At 49.6% G+C, this 22,244-nt stretch overlaps 1 protein-coding gene across 4 annotated transcripts in view; it reads left to right on the top strand.

Moving 5' to 3' along the window:
* The window catches only part of Parvg (parvin gamma), a 35,204-nt gene extending 13,482 nt beyond the window's left edge, over window positions 1-21,722 (top strand). For 2 of the 4 annotated variants that reach the window (XM_013111135.3, XM_021225424.2), the window contains 2 exons: window positions 3,360-3,432; window positions 3,752-4,183. In XM_013111135.3, the coding sequence (XP_012966589.1) occupies window positions 3,360-3,432; window positions 3,752-3,861 (183 nt within the window). In that variant the 3' untranslated portion in view covers window positions 3,862-4,183. Of the gene's footprint in view, window positions 1-1,784; window positions 2,272-3,359; window positions 3,433-3,751; window positions 4,184-20,340 lie in introns of those variants that run through there. The other 2 variants (XM_040754052.1, XM_021225425.2) reach the window with 2 other exon arrangements.
* Window positions 21,723-22,244: the final 522 nt, after the last annotated feature.

Genomic DNA, 22,244 nt, shown 5'->3' with positions numbered 1-22,244 from the left:
ATGAACCCAGAGCCTGGACCTGCCAAAAGACACAGTTTTAATCCAGGCAGAAAGTTAAGTTTGACCCCAGGAGGAGTGATGGGGAGTGACAAGCCAGAAAGATAAGAGGCTAAGTGACAGGGTGTGCTCCCTCCAAATGTGCACCATGCGGCTGTGTCTCCCTGCCTTCCCCACCGGGACCCTGGCACCTTCCCTCAGCTCTCTCTCTGCCCACCAGGCTCTGCATCCAAACTTTTTCTTGTCTCCGCTGGTCTCTGGTTCAGGCCCAGGCCCAGGCCCTTCTCTGAAGAAGTCCTTTCCAGAGGCTTCCTGCCTAGGTAGAAGACTCCCACCACCTTCCAAAGAAGGACCCCAGCAAGGCAAGAAGTACTTCCTGCTGGGTCCAAGTCCAGGTTCTCTCCTGCTGGTCTCAGGCTTCTCTTCTCTGAAATGGGTTTCCAGCACTGCCCTGCCCACTGTCAGGTTGTGTGGGGTCTAAGCATTAAGCAGTAGTGTAGAGAGCCATCGGGGAGGAAGATTGGAGAGGCGCACATCTCTGGTCCCCTGCCCTGCACTTTCTGTGGCTTCTGTATTCTTCCAAGCGTCAGGTGCTCCTTGAGAGGGATATAGAAGTGCAGTCAAAAGACGAGCTGGAGTGGAGACAGTTGGTGGCCAGCCTGTGTCCATGTGCCCCCCACCAGTCCTAGAACTCCTCTAGGTAATGACCTTTCCTCCTGAAGTAAAATCCCAGTCATGATGTCTGCCCCTCCCCTCTTGGGCCCAGTGTGTCCCTGAGTGTGTCATTTGCTGGCTGGGTCCTCCCAGGGGCCTACCCCCCCATATGAACCTTCTTCCCAGACTCCTTTGCTTTCCACCTACTATGCTCCCTGCCTGTCTTGCTACATTGCAAGGCCCCTTCTGGTTCTCAGAGCTTAGCATCAGGCATCTTGGCCTTACTGCTCTGACATTGCTAGATGCTTCCCCTTACTGCCAGCTCTGCCCCCTTCTCCAGGCTCCTGGATGATGCTTCTCCCAGGTTCCTTGGCACTGACCTCCCTAGCCTGCCCTTCCATACCCCAGGAAGAGGGGGAATGAATTGTGTTCCTGAATTACAGAGCAAGACTGAGATCTTGGAGCCTGGCAGGCTCCCCTGGGACCACACAGATCCCTGATGCAAATGTGGCCCTGAGGAACAATCCATCCCTGAGCCCTTCTTAGGAGCATGGTGAGCCTATGGGAGGCTCACAGTGTGGGACAGACCTGCATCTGTCAAGTGAGGCATCAGGGGTGAACCATGTGAAGAGTCTTTTGGGGGAGGCAGGCACCGTAGGGACCCAGGCTCAGCAATGTGGACCCATGTCTATGTCATTCAGCAGCCACACTTCTACTTCACAGGCTCCAAACCCCAGATACAGATCAGGCTAGTGCACAAAGGTTCAGGATTCGTGGCTCAGCTAGCTTGCGAACCCATTAGATTCTCTCCCAACCCTTCAAGGGAGTAGATACAGAAGCTTGGTATTAGTTCAGAGCCCAAGAAGGGAGTTTGGGGCTTGTGGAGGAGACTTGAGGCAGGAACACGGCTGACAGCACTCACAGGTCCTTAACTGGAAGCCGGAAGAAACCCCAGGAAGCTGTGCTATGTGTGGCCTTGACTGCTATGTGCTATGTGTAGATGTGAGGATGTCAGTGTTCATTTCTGGAGCAAAGTTAGGGGCACAGAGAGAAGTGGCCATTTGCTTTGCAGAAATCAAAGAGCCAGAACAAGGAAACTCTAGCTTCCTCCCACGTTCAATTATCTCTCACAGGAAGATGGGAACACCTCTCCTGGGTCCTGGCCTTTCTTGGCTCTGCAGAGCACCGAGCTTTCTCTTCATCATCTCAAACTGCTCAGAAGCAAAGGACAGGCTGGGGAGGGTGAAGCGGGCCTCTCAGGAGCCTGACCAGATCTCTGGCTCATGAGCATGGCAGAGGAAGTGTGCTAAGGGAAACCTGGTGTTCTCCGATTCTTTCATACACACCTTCCAACATGGACTCCCTGAGAGCAGGCGCTGTTCCGATTCTGGGCTGTGTGTATGGTGGGCCCACAGTTGATGATCAACAAGTATTTTTAAAATATGAGAGTGACGGCCGGGCCACGTGGCTCAGCGCCTAAGGAAGCTTGCTGCGTGAGGAGCCCGATGACCTGAGTTTGATCTCCTGAGCCCACATGGTGGAAAGAGAGAACTGATTCCTGCAAGTTGTCCTCTGACCTCCGCATACATGCCCCTCCCCCATAAATAAATAAATTTAATAATAAAATAAGTGCAGTGTCAAGCCAGAGCAGTCACACAGGCATCCAACATCCCTGGCACAGACCACTTTTAACCCCACAATGTCACAACCTGTTTCAGACCTTGAGTTGAAATAAGTGAGGGGAACATGGTAGCTGTTTAGCTCAGAACCCAAGAGTGGAGGGGGCCAGTGGAAGAAACCGCAGTGTAGGAGACCCAGTGGCTGGTGCATGCTTGTAACTCCAGCTATTTGAGAGGCTGAGGCAAAAAAAAAAAAAAATCTGGCTGAGGCAAAAAAAAAAAAGTCTGGTCACAGACCTTTTCCTTGACATCCAGGATCACTCTCTGGGAAATGCCATCTTGTCAAGAGCATTCAGGGCGGGACTCTTAGGTGCAAAGCAGGGAGCCGGAGTTCCCTCTTCCTGATTTGTGCTTCCTGGGTCACAGTGAGCAGCACACCTAATGAGAATGTGTCGACAGTGGGGAGTCCCCTCTCCCAGGATGTCCTGTGGGGAGGCACTTGGGAACACAGAAGCAGACCTGAGCCATGTGCTCTGGTCTGCATTTACTCAGCCTACTTCCTCTGGGCCTGGACCTTCCTGAGGTGGCTAGCCCTGTAGAGCTGTGGGCCAGTGACTCGCCTCCAGTGTTCCTGTTTCGCATCATGGCCCTACTCCTCTGATGGCCCTCCAAGCAGAGAAAGACTGCTACCACCTTCTGGGGTCTCTACCACCTACTAGCCCTGGCTCCCATCTGAGACAAAGTCCCCTCACCTGGCAGACTCACATGCAGAGTGTTAACCTCCACCAGAACACACCCTGACACACACACTCCCACAGAGTCTCCTCGGTGAGGGTCTTTCCCACCAACAGTGCCTACGTGATGTCTACTTGTCCAGCATGTGGCCTCTGCTGAGGGCTGTGTGCCGATGAGGATCTCTGTGTGAGGAAGTGAGGTCTCCACTCACAGGAGATGCTAGTTGAGCCCTGATTGCTGTTGTGGTTCAGGGATTCAAACCTCCTGTGGGCAAGGACAGATGGCATTGGTGACAGCCTGGCCTGGTTCATGGATCCAGGGCCTCATTGACTGACATTGGCTCTCTCATCATAGCTGCACAATGTCACCCTAGCCCTGGAGCTGCTGAAGGATGAAGGCCTGCTCAGCCACCCTGTCAACCCTGAAGGTGAGTGCATGGCTGCCCATTGCCTGGATGACCTGTCTGGGATGTGACTGAGAGCAGTTGTGGGGAGTGGAGGGACAAGCATTGCTAGTGGGGTCCCCCTGCTTGCCGGTCCATAAAGAGACACTGACCGTGAGGTTCCCTAGGAGGGGTGCAAGACTGAAGTCCCTGGGAATGAGTGTTCAGAGCAGCCAGACATCACTGTTGGGGGAGGGAACATGGATGCGGGCGAAGCCCAGATGAGAGAAGGGACCCTCCTCCATCCCTGGGGACAAATGGTCCTGCCTAGCCTGACAGGCTGCCTTGCTCCCTACGCCCACAGATATTGTGAACAAGGATGTCAAGAGCACACTGAGAATACTCTACAGTCTGTTCCAGAAGCATTCACTGAGGGCAGAGGGCACCCGGGCATCCCGTGGTACCCCAAACTAGTCACCTCTGCCTCCCCAAGCCATTTCTCGGGACCTGCCACCCCCGAAGGAGCAGCCGTCCCAGATCCTCCACCGCCTTATTACTGTGGGTTGGTGGCATTCCTCTGGTCCACACCTATCCTGCTCACATGCACTCGCACTCATGGACTGATACCTTTGACCCCTCCAGGTGGGGACCCGTTCTGAGCCCACCTCTGCTTTGCTCAGTGTATTTTGACAGCTGTATGAATTGCATTTCTGGTGGGTGGGGAGGGTGCTCTGGGTGCCTGTGGAGCCCTGGATGAGCCTTTAACCGTGGTGAAAAGACTTTGGTTCCCAGGCTAGACCAGTCCTCAGCAGCCTGTCTGTTTACTGAGCCTATACCTGGACAGTTAGTGGCTGCACAGCCCTCACAAAGCTGACTTCCCCCAGCCAGAGGCTCTTTAGCATCAAGGCTGATGGCCTCACTGCTCCCAGCTGTCTACTTTCCATTCGGCCCAGGGTCATCACCCAAAGACTGGAGCCTGGTGAGGGAGAAGTGAATTCAGCTTCTTATCAGAGGACCCTGGCCAGGCTATCCTGAGCTCCACCCCAAGCCCCAGGGAAGAAGCCTGTGGTTGCTTCCTAGGTTCAGGCTATCTCTGGTCATCTTCGGGAGCCGTGAGCATTCTGCCATGTGAAACTTCGTGTCTTCTGCAAAGAGAGAGAGAGACAGCTGAATAACTGAGCTAGGCCCGTCCAGGCTGGAGGAGAAGCTGCGGCAGGAGATGCTGGGCATGGGGTGCAGAGGTGCAGACATACAGGGGCCTATGGATTCATGGGTTCAGGGATGGCCTTGGGCCGCATAGTGGAACAGCTTTGCTTTGGGGGACTTTGCAGCCTAGTCTGGACAGGACAGGCCACTCCTCCCAAGTGGGTGGAGCTAGGAGTGACCTGGGTCACCGTTGTCGGATGTGAGGGGTCTAGGGGCTCTTCCCTCCACCCAGCTCCAGTCCACCTGTCCCCTTGCCTACTCATAAATCTTACAGTGGGGGTCCAATCAGGTATCTCCTTTGTCCTGTTGCCCCTGGGACATGTCCCTCTCCCACGCTGGGGCATCATCACAGTAGCTGGGGCCTAATTGCATCTGCCTTAGGTAACTCCTCCATGAAGGCCTTCCTCTAGGCCCCATTTGTTCTCTCTGGAGCTTCCTGAGCCATGGTGGCCAGCACCTATGCTCGCCTCCATGGTAGCCAGCACCCATGCTCACCTCCATGGTGGCCAGCACCCATGCTCACCTCCTGAGCTCTTGGCCTCCTGGTCCATCTGGCCCCTCCACGTCCTCACTTCCACATCCCCACCTCCTGTCTGATAGCAAACTTAAGTCATAATGATAATAATGTCTGTAATTTGATTGAGGAATAACTAGCATGCCCCAGTTTAAATGTACAACTTAATGACATTTGACAAGCATATGCAGTCCCGTGCCTCCACCAGAAGGGTCAAGCCCTGAAACAACCTGTCGCCTGATGTCCCAGCCTTCCAAGTCCTGGCCTTAGAAGTGGCCGATCCACTTTCTGTTACTGTCATTTTGTCTTTTCCACATCTTTTAGAAACTGCATCAGAGAGGAAGCAGTCTTCCATGTGGGGTTTCTTTGCCCTGGTACCATTCCGCCGTCTCCACAGTGACCCCACAGCCCATCCCTCTGCTTGCTGGCTACAGGGCCCCCAGTGGGTGCCAATCATTCAGTCACACATTTGCTGCCCACAAAGCCTGAGGGTTCTCCTTACTGTTTAGTTTTTTTATGTAGTCCACGGGGGTTGCTATTTGTGTTTTTCAGATTGCTGTGCATGCTCACGTCTTTGTCTGGACACTTCCTTTCCTTTTGCCTGGGTAAATACCCACGACTGACAGGACTGATTCATGCACAATAGTATATTTTATTCTGTAAGACACTGTGAAAGAGTTTGGGGAAGTAAATATACAGTTTTCATTGCCACCTGCAATGCCCAAGAGCTCAGGTGACTCTGCATCTTGCCAGCACTTGGTATTATCTATCTTTTCAATGCTATCCATTCTAAAGGGTGTGTGGAGGTATCCCTGTTGTAATTTAAAAAGCAGCATGAGAGAAAGACTCTAATCGATAGAGCTTGGGTAGAGGTTGTTTTTTTTTTTTATTAGGGTAAAGGGATCATAAAAAGGGGAAAGGGGAGAGAGGAGACCAGCCTCTGGGGACAGGAGCAGTGGAGAGAGGCAGAGAGACAGACAGAGACAGAGAGGAAGATGAGAGGTGGACAGGGTCCTTTTAGAAGGGAACATAATGAATGTGCACAGGAGGTGCTCTTAGTGGTTGCAGCTGAGGGCGTATCCTCTCAGAACCCCAAGGGCCGTCCACTATAGATGCCTGAATACTAACAATCTCACTATGTGATTTTAAATGTTATTCCTCTAATGACTGACAGTTTTGAGAATATGTTTTAGTCAACTCCAGATACTGTAACAAAACACCACAGACCAGGTAGTTTAAATAACTGAGGGTCTGTTAAACAGTGATGGCCACTGGGACCTATAAGATGGAGGAACTGGCAGATCTGGTGACTGGTAAGAATCCTTCTCCTGGTCTAGAAATGATATCATTTCTGTGTCTTCATGAGGGTGTATGTGTGTGTGTAGCTGCCAGAGAGGAGAGAGGGAGAAAGAGAGGCTTCAACTTCTCCTGAGGACCCACCTTCATCTGAATCTAATCATCAGAAATCTTATCCTCACATAGTGAGTGTCTCTCCACATAGCATCCTGGGAAGCGGGCGGGGACAAGGAGGTCACACAGGACTGGGGAGGGGTAGTGTCCACCCTGGGCAGTGTCTTCTACATTTCCCATCTCTGTGTCTTCCTTGGCAATGAGTTGGCTTCAATCATTTGACTTAAAAATAATTGCAGTTTGGATCCCCTTGGAGCTGGAGCTAAGGCCTGATGTGGGTGCTGGATCTTAGGCACTCTTGCCACAGAGATATTTTTCTGGCCTCATTTGTCCTTTTTTTTTCAGTCTGGAAAAATGATTGTAATTTAAGCTTTGTATGTAGTGTTGGATGCATTTTGAGTTAATTTTTACATAGAGGGCAAGGGTTGAATTGTAATTTTCCCCGCTGGGTGCCTTATTCCAATCTGTTGTAAAGACTTTTCTTTCGCCCACCAAATCTCCACGGTGCCTTGGTGGAAGATCAGTTTGCCACATGACTTCTGGCCCAGGGCTGGGCAGTGCTCATCAGTGTGCAGTGCCAGGGTCTTCGCTGCTGGGGAGTCCACGAGGTCTTGAAACCAAGCAGCGGGTCTCCAGCTTTGTCCTCTCCTTGCAAAGCAGCATTGGCTCCTCACAGCCCTCTTAGTTCATTTGATCTAGATGTAAAATTAGAATCAGTTTGTCATTTTCTAATTTTAAAAATGCCTCTGAGATTTTGATTGGAGCTGTGCTGACCCTTCAGCAAGGGGGGTCAGCTGATGCCCTAGAACTCTGGAAAGCTGACTTGGGTACCTCCTCTCTCCTCCCTCCATCTACCCTCTACTCTTCCTCCTTCCTCTTCCCCTTTTATATTATAATTTAAAATTTTTTTTTGTTAATTCTTTGAGAATTTCATAGAATGTATTTTGATCACATTTACCCCAACTCTCCCTCTAACTTCCTCCAGATCCACTCCTATCTCCTTAGCCCCCATCTTCATGTCCTCTTTTTTTAATTTAAATAACCCACTGTGCTGCCCACAGACTCCTGGTGTGGGGCCATCTATTGGAACACGGTCCAGCAACCAGGAGTCACATCCCTAAAGAAAATTGCCTCTCCCTCCCCAGAAACCATCAACCGTCCATAGCTCCTCTGTAAGAGGTGGTGGTGGTTTTGTTGTTTGATATTTGTTTGTTTGTTTATTTGTTTTGATATAAGATCTTGTATTAGTCAGGGTTCTCTAGAGGAACAAAACTTATAGAATGAATCTCTATATATATAGAAAGGGGATTTACTAGAATGGCTTACAGGCTGTGGTCCAACCATGGCTGCCTATGAATGGAAAGCCCAAGAGTCTAGTAGCTGTTCAGTCTATGAGGCTGGATGTCTCAACCAGTCTTCCTCACATGCTGGAATTCTGAAGAAGCAGGCTCTGATACCAGTGAAGGAATGGATTTGCTAGTGAGAGTGAGAGCAGGCAGGCAAAGAGCAGAAGCCTCTCTCCTCCATGTCCCGTTTACAGGCTGCCCCCAGGAGGTGTGGCCCAGACTCTAGGTGGATCTTCCCACCTCAAAAGATCTGAACTAAAGATGTATCTTTTCACCTTAGAGATCCCGACTAGAACTGGGTCTTCCCATTCACATGAGTTAATCAAGAAAAACTCCCTCAGACTGGAGAGACGGCTCAGCGGTTAAGAGCACTGGCTGTTCTCCCAGAGGCCCCGGGTTCAATTGCCAGCACCCAGTTGGTAGCTCACAAATGTCTATAACTCCAGTTTCAGGGGATCTGACATCCTCACACAGATATACATGTAGGCAAAGAACCAATGCACATAACATAAAAATAAATAAATCATTAATATTAAAATTATATAAAAATAAGAATGATCTTTAAAAAAAAAAAGAAGAAGAAGCTCCAAGTTCTGTTCTGGATTACAGGTGTGCACCATCATGCCTGGATCTGAAAACCCTGCCTTTTGATTATGGTGTCTAGTCCATTTACAGTTTTAAAAGATGTAGCAGGTCTTTCTTTGTACTGTTAGCTCCCAAATAATGACATGGAGACTTCTTAGTAAGTATGAAAACTTGGCCTTACCTTAGGCTTGTCCCCAACTAGCTCTTATAATTAATCCGTTTATATTAATGTGGCTCATTACCTCTGCTCAGTACCTTGTGTCCCACTTCCTGCATGTCAGACAGCAAATCCCGCCTCTCTTCTTCCCAGAGTTCTCTCTTCCAGGAGGTCCCACCTATCCTCTCCTGCAATTGGCCATTCAGCTCTTTATTAGACCAATCAGAAGGTGCCTTAGCAGAGACATATCTTCACAGTGTACAAAAAGATTATCCCACAACATTTCCCCCTTTTTATCTAAATAAAAAGGAAAGGTTTTTAACTGTAACACAGTAAAACTATATACAATTAAGAACAATTACCAGGTAAGAGTTACATTCACAATGTCCAATCCATTTATAGTTGGCAAATTCAGAGAGAATACTCTATTATCTATCCTAGCTTGGTGAGTTCAAAGTTTTATACCTAAACCAATTTTTATCATAACTTGTATTACCAACCTAAAAATATCCTTTTAGACCTTAAAACATTTTCCTAGATAAATATGTTAAGCTTTTTGTCTCTCAACCTTTATAATTTATATTTCTTTTGTGAGGGATTTTTTTTTTGAAAATTGGTAACAAAGAAAATGGTAAAACTATCTCGTCTTCAACCCCTGTCAGAGACCTGAGAAAGATATATTACCTGAGTAAACAGGAAGTGCAGAGCAAACAACTTCCAAAACTATCAAAATGACAGAGATATCTGACTTTCTGAACAGTCACCCAAGGCTCCTCTGCAGTGCTGGAGCATCCATCTTCTGCTTACAGGCCTAGAATATATCTGGTAGACTGCTCTGCGAAGCAGGAATCTTGAAGGACTGGCCAGCATGAGGGTGGTGGATCATCTGGAACAGGAGTAGCAGACAGCTGTGAGCTGCCATGTGGGTGCTAGGAATTGAACCCCGGTCCTTTGGAAGAGCAGCCAGTGTTCTTAACCACTGAGTCACCTCTCCAGTCCCTTTGTTGTTGTTTTTTAAACTTTTCTTTCTTCCAATTTTTAAACTTTTCAGTGAGAAGTTGGCCATTCCTCCCCTCTTGCCCACAGTATCTATTTGGTTATTTTATGTGATTTTTCAATTTATCTGTTTTGTTGTTGTTGTTTTTTCAAGACAGGGTTTCTCTGTGTATCCCTGGCTGTTCTGAAACTCAATCTGTAGCCCAGGCTGGCCTTGAATTCAGAGATCTGCCTGCCTCTACTTCCGGAGTGCAGGGATTAAAGGTGTGTCTTACCACTGCCCAGTTTATCCCGGTTTTCAGTCCTGTGACCTTGAGGAGTTTTGGCGTGAGTTAGTACTTTTGGTTTTGAGTTTGTGGAGAATTTGGTTCTGTAAACTTAGGATTTTTATCAAATTTGCAAAGACTTTAGTCATTATTTCTGCAAACATTTTTTTCCTGTCCTCTTCTCTCTGATTCTTGCTGAATTCCAGGTTAAGTGGCTTTTGACGTTGTCACGTGTGGATGCTGTGTTTTTGTGTTTTCTTTTTCTTCTGGTGCTAGGGATCAAAGCAGGAAAATCGCACCCGCTGGACCAGTGCTCTGCGTGCACTGCAGCCTGGTGGTGCCTTCCTTTTGTGTCCGCCTTCCTTTTGTTTGAAGGCTGCCCATCGATCGATCCTTCTCCAGCACAGTCTCCTTTGCTTTTATCCCCATTGTGTTTGCAGCCTCAGACGTTGAACTCTGTCACCTTGGGAATCCATTTAGGACATTTAAAATATCTGCCCCCTTGCATGCATCTGAGGCCTGTTTACACTTGTGTTTAAACACTTCTGTCCACTGACCTGTCATCTGTGACGTCTCTGTGTTTCTTCCTTTTGACCAGTTCTTCTCTTGATCATGATATAAGTCCGTATTGTATGTATACATATATATATATATATATATATATATATATATATATATATATATTCCCAGCAACAGTTTCCATCATGGACTGTACATCACTGGGCACTGAGTTTCTTTAGTTTCCATCATGGACTGTACATCACTGGGCACTGAGTTTCTTTAGTTTCCATCATGGACTGTACATCACTGGGCACTGAGTTTCTTTTACAATAGTTCTTGGGCTTGTGAGACGACTCGGTGAATAAAAAGTACCTGACACCAAGCCTGATGACCTGAGTCCAATCCCTGGGGACCTGCGTGGTAGAAGGAGGGAACCAGCTCCCAAAAGTTGTCCTCTGTCCTCCACACAGGTGCAGTGGCATGCATGTGATAGCTGCCAAATAAATAGAAATGCAATAAAAAGTATTTTTTCTTTAAAGATTTGTTTATTTGGAGGCTGGAGAGATGGCTCAGTGGTTAAGAGTACTAGCTGCTCTTCTAGAGGACCCAGGTTCAATCCCTAGCACCCACATGGCAACTCCTTCCAATTTTGGGGATCAAAACCCTCACACAGATAATACATGCAGGCAAAACACCAATGCATATAAAATAAAAATAAATCATTAAAAAGATTGTTTTATGTGTAGGGACACTTTACATGCATATATGTCTGTGTGTTTTACATGCATATATGTCTGTGTGTTTTACATGCATATATGCATGTGTACCTCATGCATGTCTGGTGCCCACACAGGCCACAGAAAGTTGTTAGATTCCCTGAAACTGAGTTACAGATGGTGTGAGCTGCCATGTGGGTGCTAGGAATCAAACCTGAGTCCCCTGCACGAGTAACAGGTGTTCTTACCTGCTCAGCCATCTCTCCAGCCCCTAAAACATTTCTTTCCATGCACTTGAGACTCGTTTGCGCTCCTGGCAGTCCATTGGAGCCTTTGGGCTGTGGGGTGCAGTCTCAAGCCCCATGCCTCCCCTCCAGCTTTCTAGGCACTGAGTCACACCCTCACCTTCATCTGGTCCCTGGAGACATAATAGGAGCCTGTTAGGATGGTGCCGAGCACACTGGCCTCACTGAGGCAGTACCAGCCTCAGGACCCTCTCTGTCAGGCAGTTTTTACCCTTGGGCTGGCAGGATGACAGACAGCCCAGCTTGATCTCTGAGACTGTTGTTTCTTGTCGTGGCAGCAGAACACACCAGGGAGAGCTCTCCCCAACCCCCCAACCCCCCTCCCACTCCGTGATGAAGGGCAGTGTTTGCTGACCTCTGGCTTCTCTCTGCACTTCCCATCTCTGGTTCTTTGACCCACAGATTCTGGGGGCTAGGCATTCTCACACATAAGCCCCGCCTCTCCTACTGGGACTCTGTCTTGGTCCTGCCTCCATGTGCACAGCCCTTCCTTCTTCTGTTTTTTGGAGGAAGGAGTGTTGGTCCTGCCCTCCATCCCCCTACAGTTCCCACCCCTCCCCCAGAGGGCCACTGTCTCAGCTCAGCTCTAGCCTGTATTTCTTCTTTCTTATATTCGTGTGCTTGTGCATACATATGGAGTGTCTCCTTGGGTGCTGTTTACTTATTTATTGTTTTAGACAGTGTCTTATTGACTGGGGTCTCAACAGGTAGACTAGGCTGGCTGACCAGGGCGTCTAGAGGTCTCCTTGTGTCCATCTCCATGGCATAAGGGTTATAAATACACACCACTGCACCAGCCTTTCAAAAGTGAATTCTTAGGGCTTGTGCCAGCTAGTTTTATGTCACCTTGACACAAGCTAGAGTCATTTGGGGAAGAGGAAGCCTCAGTTGAGAAAATACACCCTCCAGAGTGGCATATAGGTCAGTCTGTGGTGCATTTTCTTAATGGTTATTGGTACTGTAGGGAAAAGGGACCAGCCAAAGAAACACACCCTGAGCAGAGCCAAAGAAACACATCCTGAGCAGAGCCAAAGAAACACACTTTGGCCCTGCAACCAGAACCAAAGAAATGTACCCTGACCCTGAAACCAGTGCCAAAGGAACACACTTTGTCCCTGGAATCTGAGTCAGTGAAAGAAATGCACCCTGGCCCTAAAATTGGAGCCAAAAGGCTAAAAAGGACCAGAGAAAGAAACACACTTTGGCCCTGAAACCAAAGCCAAATCTGACCCTAATCCTGTGCAGAAAACTAACCAATCCTCGAGCAGAGCTCTAGCCAATCTGAGCTCAGCACTAAAATCTGACCAATCCCCACCCTGGAAGCCTATATAAACCCTGTGTCTGTTCAGCTTGTGACTGTTCGTGCTACCCTGCCAGCCACTCTCCTGGATTCTTCCCTCGCAGTAAACCCCTTGAATGAGCTTTGGGTGAAGACTTTCTTCTGCGGCAGAGCAGAGACGACCCTGGGCAGAGCAGAGAGAGCAGGGCTGTAACACTTTTGCCGGGGAAACCTTCCCCTGGCAGAGAGGAGGGTTACACTCGGCTCTCACTTTCCCGGGAGCAGAGGAGAGCAGAGCTGAACTGTAGCAACTTCGCCCGAGAAACCTCCTGCCTGAGCAAAACTGCTACACTGGGCAAACATCCCTAGCTGGAAGACCCTCTCTTGCCAGAGCAGAGCCAATACACTGGGGAAGCCTTTCCCTGAGGCAGGGCTGTAAGCTGCTATACTTACTTCGGGCTGTGGTAGTCCTTGGCTCCTGAGTTCCAGGATACCTTTCCATCTGAGCTGTGTAACACTTAGTATTCTGTGACTCCCAAGTGTCTCATCTGATCCGTCTGAAACGCTTACAGGTACCAGAGGGCACAACTCACTGTGGACAGTGCCACCCCTTGGTTGGTGTATCTGGGTGTGAGATACACCCAGGAGTAAGCAGCATTCCTCTATGGCCTCTGACTCCCCTAAGCTAAGTTGCTTTTGGTCATGGGTATTTTATCATGAATTGAAACCCTAAGGCAGGTTTGAACTCAGGTCCTTGTGTTTGCTAGGTCAGGGCTTTAACAACTGAGCCATCTCCCTGTCTCCATGACCGGCCATCTTTAATTGTGTGGTTCAGCATTGCTGAGTTCTTTGACCTTGCTGTAGGACCATCACCACCCTCACCACACGGAAACTGTCCTTATTAGTTAACAACTCTGCCCGCCCGTTCCCCAGCTCTGGGCAGGCTACTTCCTCTTGACTCAACTGGCTTTACTGCCTAGAGCATGGTTTCTACTGGGGTGCTACTCAAACCCCTCATCTCCCAGTCAGCCTGCTCTCCCTGACCCTGCCTCCTGCCTCCCTGTCTTGCTCTCTTTGATCTACCCTTCTAGTATCATGATCCCCCATACTTGAAATCAGCCGCCCATTCTTCCCCAATCTGGGCACCAAACCCCTGGCCTCTTTGAAAGCTGTTCTAACCCTCTGCTGTTCTAACCTAGTCTCTGGGTACCGAGGGAGCTGCTGACTCATGGTCTAACCCCCCTCGTGCTTCCCTCCTGCCTCGGTTACTGCTTGGCATCCCCAAGCTCTCACCAGCGTGCCTGACGTCGGCTCTGCCCAAAAGACCCCACACCATCCAGCCAGAAAGACACCATCCCCCGCGGGAGTGGGGCATCCCCGGAGCTTGGGAGAGGAAGCAGGGCGCCACAGGAGGCTGAGAGGAGAGAAGCCCCTCCCATTCTTGCTCCGCAGTCCAGCGGCTACTCGGGCCTCCTCCATTGCATGAGATCTGACTCCAGTTGCAGCTGCTGTTGAAGATGAAGCTGGAAGCAGGGTAGTTATAGTGGGCTGAACGGGAAGATGGGAAGCCGTCCAGGACGAGAGGAGGAACTGGCAGCCCCGGTGGGGCGTGCAAACAGCTTCGGAAATGCCTCGAAGGCCGGGGTACCTCGGAGTTGAGCCGATTCCCAAAATAATCCAGGGGCAGCTGTCTCAGCTCCTGAAACTGGGTCTGGCCGCGGGAGCTGTGGGAGCCCCCCGGCCCCACACTAGCCCCGCTCTGGGAACAGATGGTGCTAGTGAGTTTCCTTTCTTTTACCAAAGTCAGCTGGTGAGGAACAGCTTGTCTGCAGAAGTGTTGCCCACTCCCCACTCTTTTGGCTACGGATCAAAGTCACCCTTCCCCCACTGCCTCTGTCTCCTTTCTTTGTAAGTCTTGCAGAGGGACCTGCAGCTCCTTCCATTCCAGAAGGGTCACTACCTGCTCAGAGGTGTAGCCCAGGGAGTATCCTGTCCTCCTCTGTCAGTGGGGGTCTTGGTTGAAATGGGACCACAGATTCTGAGGAGGTCTGGTTAGGTGGAGAACAGAAAAGGAAGATACCCCAGAAATGAGTCCATTGCCCCCTCCCCCCCAGGCTGGTCAACAATCACCTGGATTTTCATTTACCCACATGCCTTTCATACTGATGGACAACTGAAAAAATGGGGGTTCACCACCCGAGAGCCTTCATTATTTGAACTATCACCAGGCCTCCCTGTGCATACTCTCTGTGTGCCAGACTTGGACCAGGGAGGAGGTTGACAGACTGTAGCCTGAGGAGCCCACGGCTTGGCCTGCTGGTTTGGATATGTTTGGGCCAGCTTTTGCCATGTGATCTCTATATACACCCTTTCCCCATATGAGACCTTGAACAGATTGCTTACCTCCCTGGGTCTCAGAGTCTCTGTCTGTAAATGGAGGTTAAGAAGGAATCTATTCTTCATGAGAACTTTTGTGAAAGTTATAGAGAGAATCCATCTAAAGAGCTTTAAGTATGACTGGGCATGTGATGCTCAAGTATTACATGATATCATTATCATTATCACTATCACCATCACCATTATCACTGTTACCATTAATGCCAGACTAGCATCACCGTCATGGCTATCACCATCACCCGCAGCACAATTATCATTATCACCATGGTCACCACCACATCATCATCTCTATTACTACCATCACTGTTAACAACAGCAACACCATCATCATCACCACTATCCTTACAGTCATCGCCATCATTATTAGTCACCACTCCTCTCAAAGACAGTGCCGAAAGTCCCCTCCTCCATTCTAGTGAGTGTGCAGTGATGTAAAGTGTGTGAGGCCAGGGGTCTAGTTCACAGTTGGCATTCAGGGCCAGGAACCGAGACGCATTGTCTGCGCCCTTGCCCCAGGGGCCACACAGGTGGCACTGTGTGAACACTTGGTGGAAGACACTGACGGTGAACTCTTAAAATCTTCCATGACAGGCAGGTCTGGGACATGCTGCCTTGCACCACATGCACCCCAGGATCCCAGTGTTAAAGCTGGAACTGACTGCCGACACTTGCCTGACCCCTGTATTCGTCTTGTGGGCTCCTCAGTTCAGCCAAGGAAATGGGGATGGAGGAGTTCACTCCTCTATTTCTTCCCTCTCCTGCTAACTAGAGGGAGAGCAATGGTGTGAGATGGGGAACCTGCCCTCTCAATAGCTATGTGCTCTTGGGTAAATTATGGCCTCTCTCCGAACTGGAGTTTCCTTAAGTCCAAAATGGGAGTGAGCCTCCCTGCTTGGGTTGAATAGCAGGGAGGGGACCGACAAAGTAACTGAGATGGGTGATGGATAGTATTTGAGCTAGGCTATGTGCTAGACAAAGGCCACAGCTAGCTTCGGCTAGATCCACCCCTTCCATCAGCAGCCATATCCCCAGACAGTCTGGATGCTTACCAAGCCCCTTTCTTCCGCCCACTGGGTTTGCCCTGGACTACATTACCCAGCCCCCTTTGCAATCTGACGTGGCCCAGTGAAGCCTAGTAAACAGAGATGAATAAAGTGAGATGCAGGCTTGTGAGCCTGGTTCTGGCCGATGCTTGGGCTCTCTGATGCTCAGGAGAGACAATCCAGCATGGCAGTCTTGGGGGCTGTGCGCTCAAGGTGGTGAAGTCACAGACAGAAGCGCCGGGGAGCAGAGAGCCTGGCAGTCGGGAGCACCTGTTTCGAACTCTACGCGGGTAAGCAACACCCAAACTCACCGTCTGGCACTTGCTGCAGCAGCTGGTGTGCCAAACCTGCGCACCTTGGTAGGATGGAGACTGCCGTGGCTCCATCACTCACTTTGTTTCTGTCACAGTCTGGATGTGTTGTTTCTAGAAGTTCTAGCTGCTCCTTTAACAAAATGCCACGGCCATTTCATAGTCTTTTAATTCTTGCTAAGCAGAAATCATTGCGGCTACGACAGGAACTACGTTAGGAGTAAAGAAGAAAGCTCTGTGATGCCTCCTGGGTCCCCTGGGTGGCCACCTCCATTTCTTTATTATGTGTTCTAGGTTTGGCCTTGAAGTGGGGTAGTAAATGCTGTGTCTTAGGCCCTGTCATGTGCTCTGTGGCCCTGAAACACAGCCCCACCCATGCTGGAACACCAACCATGTCTCTGGGGGTCTTGGACCAGGACTGGCTCTGTCTCCTGGCTGATTGTGATATTGGCTGAAGGGGGATCAGAACAGTCAGTGAGGGCCTGCTGACAGGGGTCAGGGCAAGGCTCTGGGGTATGCTGGCTACGCCAGTCTGTTGCTTACCTTCTGGTTAGTTGTCTTGGCTGTGTCCTTCTGAGCCACATAGGTGATGCCTGTCCAGCCTGGAGAGGTAGGTGGTGGTGGCCTGTGTGGCAGTCAGCTCATCCTGTTGTCTGCTGTCTGTTCAAGTAGAGCAGTTTGGGTGTGATGATGGGGGTCAGAGCCGGGGCCAAGGGAAAGTGCCATGTGGCCAGCCCTGCCCCATGACCCAAGGCTCCTGGAAGCATCTACTTCCAGGTCCTTTCTTCGATGTCTAAGTTGTCCTTCTCGTCACTGTAGCATTACACACGCAGAGAGAACCACCTGTCACACCTCATCCTGCTATCCTGGGCGAGAGCATTTTCCTTCTGCTCTGCTGTATGTGCTCAGGCTCCAGCAGATGTCAGAGTTAGCGCTATAGCCACCATGCTGGCCTAGAACATTCTAGATGCTTCTCACCTTCCCTCTACCCTGGCTTTGTTTCCATAGCAGCCTGGCTTAGCTTCCAATAAAGGACCAAACCAGCACTGGAACCATCCTGGAGGCAAGTAAGACTCCTTTGCCTGGGGTGTTTAGAAAATGTTAAGATTTGGGGTAGGGAAGAAACTGGCATTGCACCACACACCACTAAAACCAACCCCACACCTGCTTTATGGGGGGAGCACTCTTGTGTGTTTATGACTGGTGCCACAGGTCTTTCCTTTGGGCACACTTGATGATGAGAGTATAGCAAGTCTTGCTTCCAATAAATCAGCACCAAAGGACAGCATAGTGTGTCACACTGTCACCCCCAGGTGCCAGCCTAGTCCTTCTCTGAGTAAAGACAGAGAGTGTGTTGGACCTGGATTTCCCAGAGTTGAGATTCAAGAGCATGGATGGGCAGACACCACAAACCCGAGGGAGCTATGCCAGATGCTGGGAAGGTTCTAGGCTGTTTAATTTCCAGGCCCAAACAAAGAGTTCCCATTCTTTCAAGCATTAGAGGAGGAGAGCACACATGCTGCCCAGCTGGACTTAAGCTGTGCAGTGCAACAGAGAACATCCTGTCCCTAGGTTTCTGAATACCTCTAAGGAACATCTTACAGGAGTGTAAAATCCTCAGACACACTTAGCTATACATATGTCTCGAAGCTCTTGTGGAAAAGAATAAAATCACATATGGAAGACATCAGCCTCAGCAAAAACACCCTGTGTTTGGTGCAAGGTACAGGGAGGGTAGTGACGGCTTCCTGGCAAGGTGGAGGAGATACATTGGTATTTGCTGCCAGCACACCTACCATGAGTTGCTCCTGGCTATGTGTTTCCAATCCCCACTTTGCCCACAGCAGAAGCCCACACATACAGGACACAGAATGACAGGCTGATCCAGGAGAACCATGCATGGTAGGCATTGGGCAAGGCTGGGATTCTCAAGGGGACCAGATGAGGGGCGCTTTTTGGTGTTAGCAACAGGAAGGCCAGCTGAGGGAGGGATGCTTGGTTCTGCTTGTGCTGGGCCAATCACCCGTCACCCTCCTGCTAATGTTTGCAGAGCCCTGGTCTTGCCAGCAGGTTTTTTCCCCTTGGTGCTGAAGATGAAACTAGGCAAGGTCTCTGCCACAGAGCCTCATCCTGTCCCTCCCCAAGGGTGGTAACAGGTCATCACAAAGCTGGGCAGTTTCGTAGAATGAGGCTGGCTTGTCCACAGCTCTGAAGATTGGCATCTGCAATTCAGATTCGTGCTGAGCTGGGGCTCCCTGGAACCCTTGAGGGGATCTAATCTGTTTCTGACCCTTTCCAGATCTCGGTGGTTCCTTGGCTCCCTGCTTCATGCTCCCACCTCTGCCCTGTCTTCACATGCCTGTCCGTCTGGGTCTCTTCCACATTGCTGGCTCAGACCTCTCTCTCAAACACTCATTTCACTGTTTTAAAATGTAAACAAGGAGCCTGGGGAGATGGCTCATTCAGTCAGTAGTTTTCTTCTCAAGTTCTGTCCCCAACACTCACCTAAACACCAGGTGCTACGGCTCACACTTGCAATCCAAACGCAAGGAGCTGGGGGAATAGTGACAGACCGGTACTTGCTGTCCAGTAAATGCCACCTAATTGGTGAATCCCAGGTTAGTGAGAGGCCCTCCCAGAAACCGAGGTGGAGGGTGGTCAGACACACACATACAGACAGACAGACAGACAGACACACACACACAGACGGACAGATGCATTTACATGTACACACCCATAAACTAGGCTGTCTCCGGTAGTGACACCTGAAATTTCAGCATTCTGGAGCCAGAGACAGGATTACCACAATTTTGAAGCGAACCTGAGCTATACAGCAAGACCCTCAAAACTCCCAAACAAAACCAAACAACAATAAACAAAAATCAAGCTATAAAGAGGAATCTGGAACACTTCTGACTGTCTGGGGAGGGTGTAGACAGAGTGACTATGTACATAGAAGTCAGCTTAATATCGTCAGATAACAAAATGACTCTCATCTATGTCTTCATGTCCACAAAGCCTGGGTCCTCTCCCCCAGGAGGCTGCCTGCCCTATTGGGAACAAGTCCCTCGTTCTCAGCTGAGGCTACACAGCCCACACTCAGGGCTGCACCAAGAAGCGAGGCTCCCGAGTTGAGCCAGTGACTGACCTGTCACTCACACACTTGTATGCATTTCACTTCTGAGAGTTCGAATGCCTTTTCAGGGGGACATTTTAATCAATGTGTTCCATAAAAGAAAACTCTTGGTTTTGAAATGAACACTTTCATGGGTTTAATTTAACAGCAGAAGCTTAATAGGGGAACAATTTTGCCCTGTTTAAAATAATTCACATCTGCAGGGATGTGTTCGATTGAAAACATAGCCAAGGTGAGGGCGGGCTTCTGAGTGGAGGCATATTGGAAATCAACCCCTGCTGGGTCTGGTGGAGCAGGCCTGTAGTCTAAGTTCAAGTCCTGCCTGGGGACTTAGTGAAACCCTGTCTCAAAATAAAGAGAAAAAAAAAAACACAGGAGGGAGATGTGGTCATTGATAGACCACTTACCTATGGTCTGTGAGATTGTGCCTGATAGTGGTTTTTTCTTTTTCCTATTGTCAGCTTGACACAGCTGGGCTCATCTAGGAAGAGGGCCGATCAATTGAGAAAATGCCTCCTGTTGGGCATTTTCTTGATTAATGACCAATGGGGGAGGGTTGGCCTTGTCGTCACCTTTTCCTTTGCTGCTGTGGCTTTCAGAGAGTCTCCCCCGGAGGGTGGGAGCCCTGGGCGTCTCATTCAAGGCACCCGTGTCTAGAGCAGTGCACAGATTTCAAAAAGAACCTTGTCAGATGGAGAAGTTGGGTTCATTTGACAACGGAGACTACCAGACCTAGAGGCGTGTAAGCTGCATCTAGACTCTGACCTGTGTCCTCTGTCCTCTAGGCCCGAGTGACCTCTTATCCTTCTTCGGGCATTCCTGTTGTCCTGAAAAAAAAAATAACCAAGAGGCAGTAGCATCCTGTAAGTGAGCCATGTAGAGGCATGCTGCAGAAGAAAGGACAACTATTCATGATCATCTTCAGACATTAGACGGAGAGCCACAAATAGACATCTCGAGCAACTGTTCCTGCCTGCGGGACTCTGCACTTTCCCCCTCCTCATGTCTCGCCACCTCCTGCTCTGAGAGTTGGATATTTGCCAGTCGATTGGTTATTTCCTGGGGGATTAATGAGAAGGTGGGCCGTCCGATTGCCTACAGGATGTTATTCTGAAAACACGTCCCCCCCCAACCCCCCAACACACACAGACAAATCAGAGGCTGACCTCGTCTTGGAACAGGCAGCAGACAGAAGAGCCATGAGTGATGAGGGCCTCTGGCTGGGAGGCACCCTAGCAAAGCCGGGGCTTCAGCGTGGGTGCAGCACACTGACTTCATCTTCTGTTGTGCCCTTGGACTCAGGCCTGAGTCCATCTGCACCCGGCTCAGGACAGGTGGAAGGATAATGCCTTTCCGCCCTTGGCTCCCAGCGGCTGTGTTCACACGGCTGATGTTTCTCTCATCTCATCCATCCTCCTCTTCCCTGCCCATCCCCTCCTCCCAGCAAAGTTCCATGATAAGATGCTCTGGACCAGCTCCTGGTGGGCCAGGCAGGGATTGGTCTGCATGACATAGAAGAAACTGGAAATAGTAACTGGATGCTAAAAAGATATGCTAAGGAACTACTAAATAAAAGGAAGTGGAATTTACCTAGCTAAAGGAGTGCTCAACGCTGAGTAGTATATGCTGACTAGACTGTCGAGGCAGAAAGGAAATAACTATCTGTGCCTCTGACATAACTAAGCTTCAGGTTTGTTTCTTAAAATTCTGTCATAAGTTCACTAAGATCGCTGCCAATTAGGTTTCAGTCACACACGAAAGGAGACATCCTTGCTCACAGCCGACCATCAAACTCACCTCCCACATCAAAGAGCCTCTATAGTGCACTTCAAAGGGGACAGTACTGGGTCAGGGTTGCATTAAGTCCTGGTCCATCATTAAGCCCTTTACCTCTTATCTGGAAGAGCATAATTCTGCCAGAAGGCACCGGCCCGAGAAAAGCAGCCTTGGTCCATTTGGGGATAACTATGGCAGTAAGAATTTCTACATTGTAAATCTCCCTGTTTGTCCCGACAACCAAACCTTGGAGCTCTGCCTCTATGGAGCACTACTCAAAGTGTAACTTGGGGCCATGAACCTATATAAACAGGTTTTCCATTTGTTCCATTTTGTGCATTAGTCAGAAGAGATCACATGCTATTATTAAAGAGTTTTTACCGTTTATAAATCTCTGTATGCTTGGAATGATTTCTCACTGGAAAGGTGAATTAATTCTTAGATACTAACCAGAGCTCTGGATCATCCCTCAGCCACACCAGTCTTTGGGAACATTTGTTCCCAACACTAAGCCACTCCCCTTACCTGCCCTGCACCCCCAGGGGCTGCACAGTGTGACTTGCTCCAGCCTCTCTGATTGGTCTTCCTTGCCCCTTCCTCCTGCACCTGTTGGTCCCCTTGACCTTGAATGTGTTGGAGTTCTCTTGAGTTCTGTATCTCCCCCAACCCCCTTACTGAGCAGATTTTGCTTGGTGGCTTTACATGTCAATGAGATACCCAGGTCTCAGCTGTCACCTGTCTTCATGGCCTTGGCACTTGCGTGTCAGAGCTAAATCTGCACAAGGACAAAGGAGCAGCTCCCAGCTTTCTTGCCTCTCAGAGCTTAAGAGTCCAGGCTCCTGTGTAAGGCTTGCACCGCAGCCTCAGGCTATCAGAAAGGCCCACAGCTCTGCTTGCTTCTCTCCATAATCAT

This window comes from Mesocricetus auratus, unplaced genomic scaffold (assembly GCF_017639785.1).
Source record: "Mesocricetus auratus isolate SY011 unplaced genomic scaffold, BCM_Maur_2.0 Super-Scaffold_100010, whole genome shotgun sequence".
NCBI classification, from domain to species: domain Eukaryota; kingdom Metazoa; phylum Chordata; class Mammalia; order Rodentia; family Cricetidae; genus Mesocricetus; species Mesocricetus auratus.
This window is presented reverse-complemented; position numbering and strand designations above follow the sequence as displayed.